Source organism: Argentina silus (genome assembly GCF_951799395.1).
Source record: "Argentina silus genome assembly, chromosome: 7".
NCBI classification, from domain to species: Eukaryota; Metazoa; Chordata; class Actinopteri; order Argentiniformes; family Argentinidae; genus Argentina; species Argentina silus.
In genome coordinates, this window is record NC_139661.1 from 13,109,391 (window position 1) to 13,121,576 (window position 12,186).

Consider the following 12,186-nt stretch of genomic DNA (forward strand, 5'->3'; position numbering starts at 1 on the left):
ATGAGTCTGCCTGCCTGTCTGTCTGACGGTACCTGTCTCTCTCTCCCGAGGTGTATGAGTCTGCCTGCCTGTCTGTCTGATGGTACCTGTCTGTCTCTCCCCAGGTGTATGCCTGTCTGTCTGACGGTACCTGTCTGTCTGTCTGACGGTACCTGTCTGTCTGTCCTTAGGTGTATGCCTATCTGTCTGACGGTACCTGTCTGTCTGCCCCCAGGTGTATGCCATCCTGGTCAGCCACCCCCCCCAGTCCAACGACCACCTGACCCCGACGCCCGTCTCCTACACCGCCGGCTTCTACCGCATCCCCGTGGTCGGCCTGACAACACGCATGTCCATCTACTCTGACAAGGTGAGCCAGTGGGACTGTGTTAGCCTGCTGAGCTGATGCCTGAGCTTAAAGGTGCAATCTGGGATTCCAACAGCTGAGGAATGGGGCTGGAGGAATGGAACCACTCTCAAATTCATAGACAGAGCTATGGAGGCAGGGACTGACCATCCATGACTTAAAATGGGGGGGGGTGGGGGGGGTGGAAGGAGGGGGGGTGGGGGGATGGGTTGTAGAGGATGAGGGGGTTGGAAGGAGGGGGGGGGGGGGGCAAATGCAATCTGTAATATATTTTTATGTGAAGTTCTGTTGCCTTGGGATGGTTGATAACCGGTCTGGCAGAACTAAATATCCCTGATGGAGGAAAGCTTTCACTGCCCTCCTCATCTTCCAAGCTCAGAGCTCCATTACTGCCCTCCTCCTCACCCCCCCCCCCCCCCCCCCCCCCCCCCCCCCCCCCGCTCCTCTTCAACACGTCCCTGTTATTGTTCAGACCAGGACAATCCTCTATGTTTTCCAGTGTTGACTTAGATCAGGGAATTGAGCTGATCTCTATGTTGCTTTCCGAGCTCACGTCCACTCCTCTCTCTCTCTCCCCCTCTCTCTCTCTCTCTCTCTCTCTATCTCCTCCTCCAGAGTATCATGTAATCTAACTATATCCATGAAAATAAAGATAAATAATGATAGATACAGATACATGATATAGTGTTCCTGTAGTAATGCTGCCCCCCCCCCCCTCCCAGAGCATCCACCTGTCCTTCCTGCGGACGGTCCCGCCCTTCTCCCACCAGGCTCAGGTGTGGTTTGACATGATGAGGGAGCTCCGTTGGAACCACATCATCCTCATCGTCAGTGACGACCACGAGGGGCGGGCCGCCCAGAAGAGGCTGGAGACGCTATTGGAGGAGAGGGAGACCAAGGTGAGACCACTGCCCCGCCCAGACACCATGCCCTGTCTGTCTGTTTGTCCTGTACATCTGTCTGTCTGTCTGTCTGTCTGTCTGTCTGTCTGTCTGTCTGTCTGTCTGTCTGTCTGTCTGTCTGTCTGTCTGTCCAGCTTGTATCCAACATCACAAAGGTCCTCTGTGTTACCCCTACTGTTATTGGATGGAGTTATTTTCCCTTTTCTGTTACGTGAGCCCATCTCTCTCCATTTTGGCCAACATTTCTTTTTCCAGAAACATCAGCTCAGCGACTCGTTGTTGTTGACAGAACTGTTCTACTTTCCACCCATCTCACGTTGCTTTGCCCCATACTCAGTCTGTCAGTCAGTCAGTCCACAGCCTACTACACAAAGAGGGATCTGACCTGGGGCTGTGCAAAACATCTGTGACGACGCTCCGATAGAGGTTCTGGGTTCTGTTGTGGTTCTTGTTCTGATGCAGCGGAGGCCGGAGGAGCGAGGCCGGTGGAGGGAGGCTGGTGGAGGCAGACATCGGAGGATGGGCGGCGTCATTGTAACGCACAGGACGGAATGAGGAGCGATATCAAACCGAAACCCTTGAGCGATGCTTTTAAGAAAATGCATTGTTTGTGATGACAACCGATTCCTACCTCCGCCAGCCTCCCCTGGATCTAACATTGCCCTCCGTTTCCGTGAGCTCGTTCCCCCCTCTCCAGAGGGTCTGGATGACTCAGGTCGAGGCGATATGGCTATCGTCAAAGGCTGTGCTGTGAGGCTTCTGTAGGAGTCTGTAGCATCTCAGAACCGCCAATTTGAACGATGCGTATCAGTCACTGTCGTTTACAGTGTAGCTTGTGGAGACTTGTGTGAGACGGTTCGACCGTTCCTCTTTGACAGTAATGTAGTTAGCGACATGCGCTAGCAGTAAGATCGGGTTGTTTCTCTGAGAACCATGCCTACAGCATGTCAGTGAAGGAGATAGGATGGGGAACACATGGATTGTAGCTTTAGATGTGAAGTGTTCACATCATGGTGTTGTCACCCTCCTAAAAACCACCCAGGGAGGTGTCAAAACCTGGAAGCACCGCAGCAACCAGGCCTACTGTATGTCTGAGGTGTCAAACCAAGACCAGACGGCTTTTGTTTTGTTGACACAAAGACGCAGTGTTTGTTGTTTGGAGTGTTGTTGCCTCCTGTATTCAGGGCATATCATAATTTCTGTCAGTTTGGAAGCCCCTCACCCAGACTGAGCTGGCTGCTCAGAGTGTGGGAATTTTTTAGGGATTAACTGTTTCAGACTGAAGCTTTGGTTGCTCTTTCTCTGTCTGCTGAGAGTGGGGGAAGTGTTTGAAGAGCTGTCTGGCAGAAAGCTGAGTTTCTGAAGTCTAGAACGTTGTGTCTGAGAAACGTTGGTTTTTAGGGGATTCAATCAAAACGTGTAACAGTTGTCTTTGCAAATCCGGGGTCCATCCATCACACAGTGTTGTCCTGTTGTCCGACCGTATTTTATGATTGCTCGGCTTTACGTTGCAGATCTGAGCAGGCGTTTCAAAATTAGCGGAGGCTGCTGGAGGTAGAAATCAGAGGACGGGGCTCATTTTAACGCATGGAATGGATTTCTACCTCCCCAGCCTCCCCTGCTCTAAAGACCAGACTGGTCAGAGGAGGATGTCTCCTTGGCTGTTATCTCCTGTGTGCAGAACACCATGATCCTGAGCTCTGTGAGATCAAGGCTCTGGTCTAAAGACAGGCTATTCAGGGGACAGGAGGGGATAGTGTCTCCAGTCTAGAGACAGGCTATTCAGGGGACAGTGTCTCAGTAGAGACAGGCTATTCAGGGGACAGGAGGGGACAGTGTCTCAGTAGAGACAGGCTATTCAGGGGACAGGAGGGGACAGTGTCTCAGTAGAGACAGGCTATTCAGGGAACAGTGTCTTAGTAGAGACAGGCTATTCAGGGGACAGGAGGGGACAGTGTCTCAGTAGAGACAGGCTATTCAGGGGACAGGAGGGGACAGTGTCTCAGTAGAGACAGGCTATTTAGGGGACAGGAGGGGACAAGGAGTTCTCTTCCTGGGGACAGAGCTATGTCCACTCAGATCTGTGTCTAGACTGGCCAGCTGCATGTCAGAATATGTTACATCAGCCATACAGGGAGTTAATGAAACATTCAAGAGAAATTAAGAAATAAAGTTAATTTGGGATATTTCGGGGTCGATGGGGAGAGCAAGCTGTCGGGAACCTCAGCTGATACTGGCTTTGGGACGTTAAATGAAGCTGAGAGCCTCAGAAAGCATCTAATTTTGATGAGATTGCCATTAAGAATTAGCCTAATGGAAACGATGCAGTATGTATGAACTTCATTTCAGTATTCAGTGATTTTGCGGTTTCATATTTTGAAGATTACTGCATTTCCTCGCGCCAATGCCTTCACATTTTAGTTTTTAAACGACTGAACTGCAGATTTGATTTGTAATGTATTTGGTTTCAAGACTATTTCCTGTCTATCTCTAGACCAAATAGTCGCTCCATGGTAGAGCCTGTCTGTCTCTCTCTCCTCCATGGTAAAGCCTATCTGTCTCTCTCCTCCATGATAGAGCCTGTCTGTCTCTCTCCTCCATGGTGGAGCCTGTCTGTCTCTCTGTCCTCCATGGTAGAGCCAGTCTGTCTCTCTTCTCCATGATAGAGCCTGTCTGTCTGTCTCTCCTCCATGGTAGAGCCTGTCTGTCTCTCCTCTGTGGTAGAGCCTGTCTGTCTCTCCCCCATGGTAGAGCCTGTCTGTCTCTCCTCCATGGTAGAGCCTGTCTCTCTCTCCTCCATGGTAGAGCCTGTCTGTCTCTCCTCCATGGTAGAGCCTGTCTGTCTCTCTCCTCCATGGTAGAGCCTGTCTCTCTCTCCTCCATGATAGAGCCTGTCTCTCTCTCCTCCATGATAGAGCCTATCTGTCTCTCTCCTCCATGGTAGAACCTGTCTCTCTCTCCTCCATGATAGAGCCTATCTGTCTCTCCTCCATGGTAGAGCCTGTCTCTCTCTCCTCCATGATAGAGCTTATCTGTCTCTCTCCTCCATGGTAGAGCCTGTCTGTCTGTCTCTATAGCAGCACCATGGTAATCTGTCTGTCTAGCAGGGGAGGCTAATGGAGGTAGAAATCGGAGGACAGGCTCATGGCATACTGCATGGAATGGAATAAGGAATGGTATCAAACACATGTGTTCATGCATTACAATGAGCCCGTCCTCCAATTTCTGCCTCCACCAGCCTCCCCTGGTCTCCAGGCTCCAAGGCGGGGCCAGCTGCAAGCCCGTTGGGGGTGCTGTGGAGGTCTCAGTGACGCGGTGTGAAGAACGCCCTTTGACCCTTTGATGTGTTTGCAAGCCCCAGAGTTCGGAATCCCAAATTTGAAGCAGAAAAGTGGAGATTTGTTTGGAATGCTTTACTGCACAAAAACCCATTTATAACTGTTTATAATATTACTCTGTGTCTGCATATTTTCTCTGTTGCACATTATTCATCAGACTAAAAACAGGAACTATGAAAACCTGGACCATCTGTCCTATGACTTCAAGCGAGGACCCAAGGTATACTTGCATGGCCAAATGCACGCCGCCCAAAAACTACTCTGACCGTGTAGCCACTTAGAAAACCAGTCCAATCGGCCCACCGATCGATTCCAGAGATATACAATTATCCTGGTAGCACGTCTCTTTTTGATTTTTTCTTTCTTTTATGATTTTAATCGAGAATGGTTTTTTAGTGTATTTTTAGCTAAATGAGCCCCCCCTCCTCCCCCACCCCCCCCTCCCCTCCCACACACCCCCCCCCCCTCCCCTTCCCTTTCCCTCACCCCACAGTTTTTGGATTATTTTGGTGTCGAGGGTTGCATGTGTTGAAACCAAGGCGATGATTGCAAGTCTATCCTTCCTTTTGACTGGGCCGCAGGGTGGAGATCTGGGGGGTGTGACTCAGGCAGGCGCCGCCCAGATGGTACCTCCCACCTTTCTGCAGCATTCTACCTCTTTTTAGTTTTTTCTTTTCGGAAAGAAAACCACCACCACCACCGCCAACTTCCTTCTCCTCCTTCTCCTCTTCCTCCTCCTCCTCCTCCTCTTCCTTCCTTCTCCTCCTCCTCCTCCCCCTCCTCCTCCTCTCCTCTGCCTCTCCTCCCCCTCCTCTTCCTCAACCTTCCTTCTCCACCCGTTTATTGCTTTGCGGTTGCATCAACCTCCTCCCCCACCATGCACGCCCCTGGTTGGAGTCTTGACAACCCTCAGTTTGCATGCCCAACAATGCAGAACCTTTTTTTACTCCCCAGCTTCAATTCTCTTCAGTTGAGCAGATTATCTTGGAAACCTTTTTTCTCCATTTTTTCCAACCCCCCCACTAAGAGAGAGAGAGGGGGGTCAGCATGGTTGGGGGCTGGGGAGGAGGGGCGGGGGGGGCGAGGGGCTCTCTCCTACAGGGCTAACTGTCTGTCCTAACTAACTACAGGCAGAGAAAGTTCTGCTGTTCAACCCAGACACCAACCTGACGTCCATGCTGCTGGAGGCCAAAGACCTTGAGGCCCGCGTCATCCTCCTCTCTGCCAGGTCAGTACTCTGCTCACCTAGCCACACCTAGCCTAGCTACATCTAGCCTAGCCACACCTAGCCCTGCTAGCTACACCTAGCCAAGCCACACCTTGTCCTGCTAGCTACACCTAACCTAGCTACACCTAGCCTCAATAGCTACATCTAGCCTAGCCACACCTAGCCACACCTAGCTACACCTAGCCTTGCTATCTACACCTAGCCACACCGAGCCATACAGAGCCTAGCCACACCTAACCTAGCCAGACTTAGCCATGACTAACCATGCCTTGCTATGATTAGCCACACCTAGCATAGCCACACCTAACCTAGCCAGACTTAGCCATGACTAACCATGCCTTGCTGTGATTAGCCACACCTAGCATAGGTATTTGTTGTAATGAATCCCAAATAACAAGTAATTGATATGTTATTATTATGTAATAATAATTTCTGTAACAATCAATTCTAGGTAAATAGCGCCTAGAAATTTCAGTAGTGTAAAATGCCTTTCTCTTCAGAGGCCACAGGGAGTCAATGACATTATCATAGTATAGCAATTACCATAAGAACAAGCTGCTTTAATATGTGAGCACAGACCTGTCTACAGCACTGCAGTCACAGATTCAATGGCTACAGGGACTGTATGTTCTATTCTGAATATAATTATTCAATTATTCAATTACTCAATTATTCAAGCAATGAGCAAGTGACATTTACCTGTTCAATTCCCTACCGTAGGGTTAAAAACAACATTAAGTTCTGCTATTTACTCCAGTGGAGGCTGATGGAGGTAGAAATCAGAGGACAGGCTCATTTTAATGCACAGAACGGAATGAGAAATGGAATATCAAACCGTCCTCCTATTTCTCCCTCCACCAGCCTCCCTCATGTACTCAGTGTATCTCTGGAGCTTTGGTTATTTAACCTTTATTTATACAGGGGAAAACACACTAAGACAAAGGCCCTTTTGCAGGTGCACCCTGTCCACAGTATAAAATACAATTACAAAACAACACATAAAAAAATACAACCAGTAAAATACAGAAATCAATACATCATATAAAACCACAATATTATGTCATATCAATAGAAACAATCACATCCTTCACCAAAGAGGTCCTGAATCAACACCCTAAATTGCCCGAGCGGCACCAGAACAACCAACTATATGGTTGGTAATCTGTGTGTCTGTTTTCCCAGTGAGGATGAGGTTGGTAATGTGTGTGTCTGTTTTCCCAGTGAGTATGAGGCTGGTAATGTGTGTGTTGTGTGTGTGTGTGTGTGTGTGTGTGTGTGTGTGTTCCCAGTGAGAACGAGGCTGGTAATGTGTGTGTTGTGTTTGTGTGTTCCTAGTGAGGACGAGGCTGGTAATGTGTGTGTTGTGTGTGTGTGTTCCCAGTGAGGACACGGCTGGTAATGTGTGTGTTGTGTGTGTGTGTTCCCAGTGAGGACGCGGCTGGTAATGTGTGTGTTGTGTGTGTGTGTGTTCCCAGTGAGGACGCGGCTGGTAATGTGTGTGTTGTGTGTGTGTGTTCCCAGTGAGGACGCGGCTGGTAATGTGTGTGTTGTGTGTGTGTGTGTGTGTTCCCAGTGAGGACGCGGCTGGTAATGTGTGTGTTGTGTGTGTGTGTTCCCAGTGAGGACGCGGCTGGTAATGTGTGTGTTGTGTGTGTGTGTTCCCAGTGAGGACGCGGCTGGTAATGTGTGTGTTGTGTGTGTGTGTTCCCAGTGAGGACGAGGCTGCAGCGGTGTACAAGGCAGCGCGCCAGCTGAACATGACGGGCTCCGGCTACGTGTGGCTAGTCGGTGAGAGGGAGATGTCGGGTAAAGCTCTGAGCGAGGCACCAGATGGTATGTACCCGTCCTGGCCCCTCCCCCTCGCCGCGCTGGCCATCCTGCGCACGCTCTTATTAATACTCCAATTTATAATCCTCATCAGCTAATATCAGTGTGTGTGTGTGTGCGTGTGTGTGTGTGTGTGTTTCACATTTGAACGTTTGAACGTTTAAACATTATCGATATGTTTAAAGGTTTTTAAACAAGTGGTTTTTTCTCATTGTGTACTGTGTTGCTTAAATGTCTAACATTTTATGTTTGTTTCATTTTTAGTGTGTGTCTTTCTTTCAGTAGACAACTAATGCAATAGAGCTTTTGGTAATCAACTCTTTGGTTCTAATTCACATAATAATGAGACGAGGATCTCATGAGGACAGAGTGTTATGTAGGCAGAGAGTGTGTTGCTTCTCCTACATTGAAGTGTAACAGAGATCCACTGGTAAGCTACTACTGACTTTTCTATGTCCTGGCTATTTACACACGTCTGTGTAACCTTCACTTGAACGTGTACACTTAACCCCCTACCCCTGTACACTGTCTCATCCCAAACCTAACTCCTATAGGTTAGAACATGTCATAGAGCTACTTACTGTACTATTCCAGCACGTTTCTCAGTGTTTGTTATGGATTTGGCCTGCCTGAATACAGGAGATATTCAGGGGTGGTGTCCGAGACACAGATTAAGCCAAGTCCGGGACTAAATCGCACTTTCGATGGAGAGACTCTCTCCATCAAAGATGCTTTGCAGTCTAGGACTAAGGGATTAGGGGTTTAATCTGGGTCTGAGGAAACCGGCCCGTAGTGCAGAACGTTGTCTAAACTAAGCTCCTCCTCCCCCTGTGATGTCACCGCCTGGGCAGGCTTGCTCGGCCTTCAGCTCATCAATGGCAAGAACGAGTCGGCACACATCAACGACGCGGTTGCCGTGGTAGCCCAGTCCATCCAGGAGTTGTTTGAGAAGGAGAACATCACAGAACCGCCCAAAGGCTGCGTCGGCAACACCAACATCTGGAGGACCGGCCCGCTGTTTAAACGGTCAGCACACTGTGTTCTGTTAATCTATTTTGTTCTAATTCATCTAATTAAGGTATTTGATTGGTTTGACGTGTCACAAGGCGTCACTCAAGGGGCTATCGAGTAGGGGCTAGATTAGTTGGGGCTAGGTTAGTAGGGGCGGGGGGGCGAGGGGTAGGAGGCTAGGGAGTAGACTAGGGAGTAGGGGCTAGGGAGTAGGAGCTAGGGAGTAGGGGGCTAGGGAGTAGGGTCTAGGGAGTAGAAGCTAGGGAGTAGAGGCTAGGGAGTAGGGGCTAAAGAATAGGAGCTAGGGAGTAAAGGCTAGGGAGTAGGGGCTAAAGAATAGGAGCTAGGGAGTAGAGGCTAGGGAGTAGGGGGCTAGGGAGTAGGGCTAGGGAGTAGGGTCTAGGGAGTAGGGAGTATTTGATTTCAAACGGGTTTCCACCTCTTTGTAGCTACTTTCTGCAAAAGTATTTCCCGGGTTTTTCGAACTAAGAAAGCCTGGTCTCAATGAGGTCAGTCTCAAGTTAGTCTCATTGAGATGATGAGATCTCTTTGGAAAAGAGTGGCACAAGTTATTGTCAATGTGTTTGTGGTTACAAGAGTTAAACACTGTATTTAGTTTTGCTTAGTTTATTTGTATCTGTTGTTTCTGTGTCTGAAATGGTCAGAGTGAGCCTGAAATAAACAGAATAATTGACAGACATGTTCTCACATTTTCTCAACTGGCTGCCGAAAATCACCACAGATCAACCTCAGCATCAGTCCCCAGCCTCAGTGTCAGTCCCCAACCAGGGGAGGCCAGTGGAGGTAGAAATCGGAGGACGGGCTTGTTGTAACGCCTGGAACGGAACAAGGAAACGCATCAGAATGATTGACACCGTTCCTGATTCCGTTCCGTGCATCACAACAAGCCCCGTCCTCCGATGTCATCCTCCATCGGCCTCCCCTGCCACCGTCAACCCCCATCCTGTCACGATGATGTGGCTGACTCCCTCTGTGCCTGCAGGGTGCTGATGTCATCCAAGTACCCAGATGGCCTGACAGGACGCATCGAGTTCAACGACGATGGCGACCGGCGCTTCGCCACCTACAGCATCCTCAACTACCAGAAGACACGGCTGGTCCAAGTCGGCATGTTCAACGGCTCCCAGGTACGGTGGTTCTAGTGTTCTAGGAGTTCTGATTGGTTCTGTAGGGGGTTCTGGTGTTCTAGGAGTTCTGATTGGTTCTGTAGGTGGTTCTAGTGTTCTAAGAGTTCTGGTTGGTTGGTTCTGTAGGTGGTTCTAGTGTTCTAGGAGTTCTGATTGGTTCTGTAGGTGATTCTAGTGTTCTAAGAGTTCTGGTTGGTTGGTGCTGTAGGTGGTTCTAGTGTCCTAGGAGTTCTGGTTGGCTCTGTGGGTGGTTCTAGTGTTCTAGGAGTTCTGGTTGGTTCTGTGGGTGGTTCTAGTGTTCTAGGAGTTCTGGTTGGTTCTGTGGATGATTCTAGTGTTCTAGGAGTTCTGGTTGGTTCTGTGGGTGGTTCTAGTGTTCTAGGAGTTCTGGTTGGTTGGTTGGTTCCCTGGGTGGTTCTAGTGTTCTAGGAGTTCTGGTTGGTTCTGTTCAACGGCTCCCAGGTACGACAGCCAGCCTGGCTTCCTGAAATGTCATGGTTCCACAGTAGACACTGATGCAGTGTGTCTCTCTGCATTAAGTATTGAGTGGTTAGATTTAAGTATTTATGCCTTGGTGCTATCATTTTGTATTTGTGTATGTATAAAATTTGCATGACAGGAAGCCCAGAGCGTGTTGGTGGGTGGTTCTGTAGGTGGTTCTAGTGTTCAAGGAGTTCTGATTGGTTTTGTAGGTCGTTCTGGTGTTCTAGAATTTCTGGTTTGTTCTGTTGGTGGTTCTAGTGTTTTAAGAGTTCTGATTGGTTCTGTTGGTGGTTCTAGTGTCCTAGGAGATCATGAAAGTTCTGGTTGGTTCTGTAGGTGGTGGTTCCTGAGTTATAATGGATCAGTAATGTTCTGGATGTACAGTTTGTTTGGATCTGAGGAAGAACAGTCATGTTTTGTTTGGTTCTACATTTACATTTGAGTCATTTAGCCTTTTATCCAAAGTGACTGACAGTAAGTACATTTGGATATGTAAGTATCTTTGATAAGAACAAGTGCCATCGGCAGTCACAGTGCTAGAGAAAGGAACGTTTTATTTTATTTATTTATTTATTTTATTGAAAGTTTTAGTAATGCAGGGGTGGAGAGGTCTGAAGAGGAGAGAAGAGTCGGCCCAGGTGTACCCTAAAGAGATGGGTCTTTAGTCTACGATGGAAGATAGCTATTGACTTCTGTAGGAGAATTGTTTTGGTTTGAGTCAGGAGAGTCATGTTCTGTTGGCTGTTCTAGGTGGTGAAGGGTCATGTTCTGTTGGCTGTTTTAGGTGGAGAAGAGTCATGTTCTGTTGGCTGTTCTAGGTGGAGAAGAGTCATGTTCTGTTGGCTGTTCTAGGTGGTGATGAACAGCCAGAGGAAGATCATTTGGCCTGGAGGAGAGACGGAGAAACCAAGAGGATACCAGATGTCCACCAGACTGAAGGTGGGGCCTCCACGTCTCACACATGGGAGGTTAGCGGAGGTAGAAATCGGAGGATGGGCTCATTGTAATGCATGGAACTAGAATGAGGAATGGTATCAAACACGCGTGCATTACAATGAGCCTGTCCTCCGATTTCTACCCCCACCAGCCTCCACTGATCTTAGACCATGAGCAATACACTGTATGTCCTTTTATTCAATCCAATTCAAACTACTTTATTTTTCCGGTGAAGGAACTAATTGGGATGTGCAAATAATTCCAACACATAAGTAACACACAGATACACTCAGGTACACACAGTAACACACAGGTACACACAGTAGTAGTAGTAGTTATATATGTCTCTTCTAGTGTTGAATGAAAGTCTGTCATCCTCTTCAGCTGAATGTCCTATTAGACTAATTTTCGCCTAAAACTCCAAACTAAACTGCTTCTAACATCAGAAATAGGACAATCAGATGCAAAAGCAGGATACCATTGGATAGATAACACCTTGAAGTTTTGTGTGGATGTGCTCAGATCATAGTTCAGAATAACATACTACACATGACAAGGAGATAAAGTAAACAATAATCAAATGAATAATCAAATTAAAGCTGAACTTGGGCCCAATTATAGGCCCGTCCAGGTTTAGAGGTTATAGTGTGTGATTGTGCAGGTTCTGTCTTGGTTCAGATAGTGACGATTCACCAGGAGCCATTTGTCTACGTCAAGCCCACCATGGCGGACGGCACCTGCAAGAAGGAGAAAACCCTCAACGCACAAGACAAAGAGATTCAGAAAGTAATCTGCACTGGACCCAACGGCACTGTCCCCGGTACCTACACTGAACACTAGCCCTAGGCCCTAGACCCTACACTCTAAACCCTAAACCCTAGCTTCTACTCCCTAGCCCCTACTATCTAGCCCTTAGGCCCTAGACCCTACACCCTAAACCCTAGCTTCTACTCCCTAGCCCTACTCC

The 12,186-nt window shown here is 48.4% G+C and overlaps 1 protein-coding gene across 2 annotated transcripts in view; it reads left to right on the forward strand.

Annotated features, from left to right (window-relative positions):
- Positions 1-12,186, forward strand: part of LOC310806720 (glutamate receptor ionotropic, NMDA 1-like) — a gene marked incomplete at both ends in the record, with an annotated part of 28,438 nt that overhangs the window by 2,826 nt on the left and 13,426 nt on the right. The window contains 9 exons of one of the 2 annotated variants that reach the window (XM_083672921.1): positions 215-349; positions 1,069-1,245; positions 4,744-4,806; positions 5,717-5,814; positions 7,526-7,647; positions 8,493-8,667; positions 9,656-9,800; positions 11,136-11,222; positions 11,898-12,039. In XM_083672921.1, coding sequence (XP_083529047.1) covers positions 215-349; positions 1,069-1,245; positions 4,744-4,806; positions 5,717-5,814; positions 7,526-7,647; positions 8,493-8,667; positions 9,656-9,800; positions 11,136-11,222; positions 11,898-12,039 — 1,144 coding nt within the window. The remainder of the gene's footprint in view (positions 1-214; positions 350-1,068; positions 1,246-4,743; positions 4,807-5,716; positions 5,815-7,525; positions 7,648-8,492; positions 8,668-9,655; positions 9,801-11,135; positions 11,223-11,897; positions 12,040-12,186) is intronic. The other variant, XM_083672922.1, reaches the window with a different exon arrangement.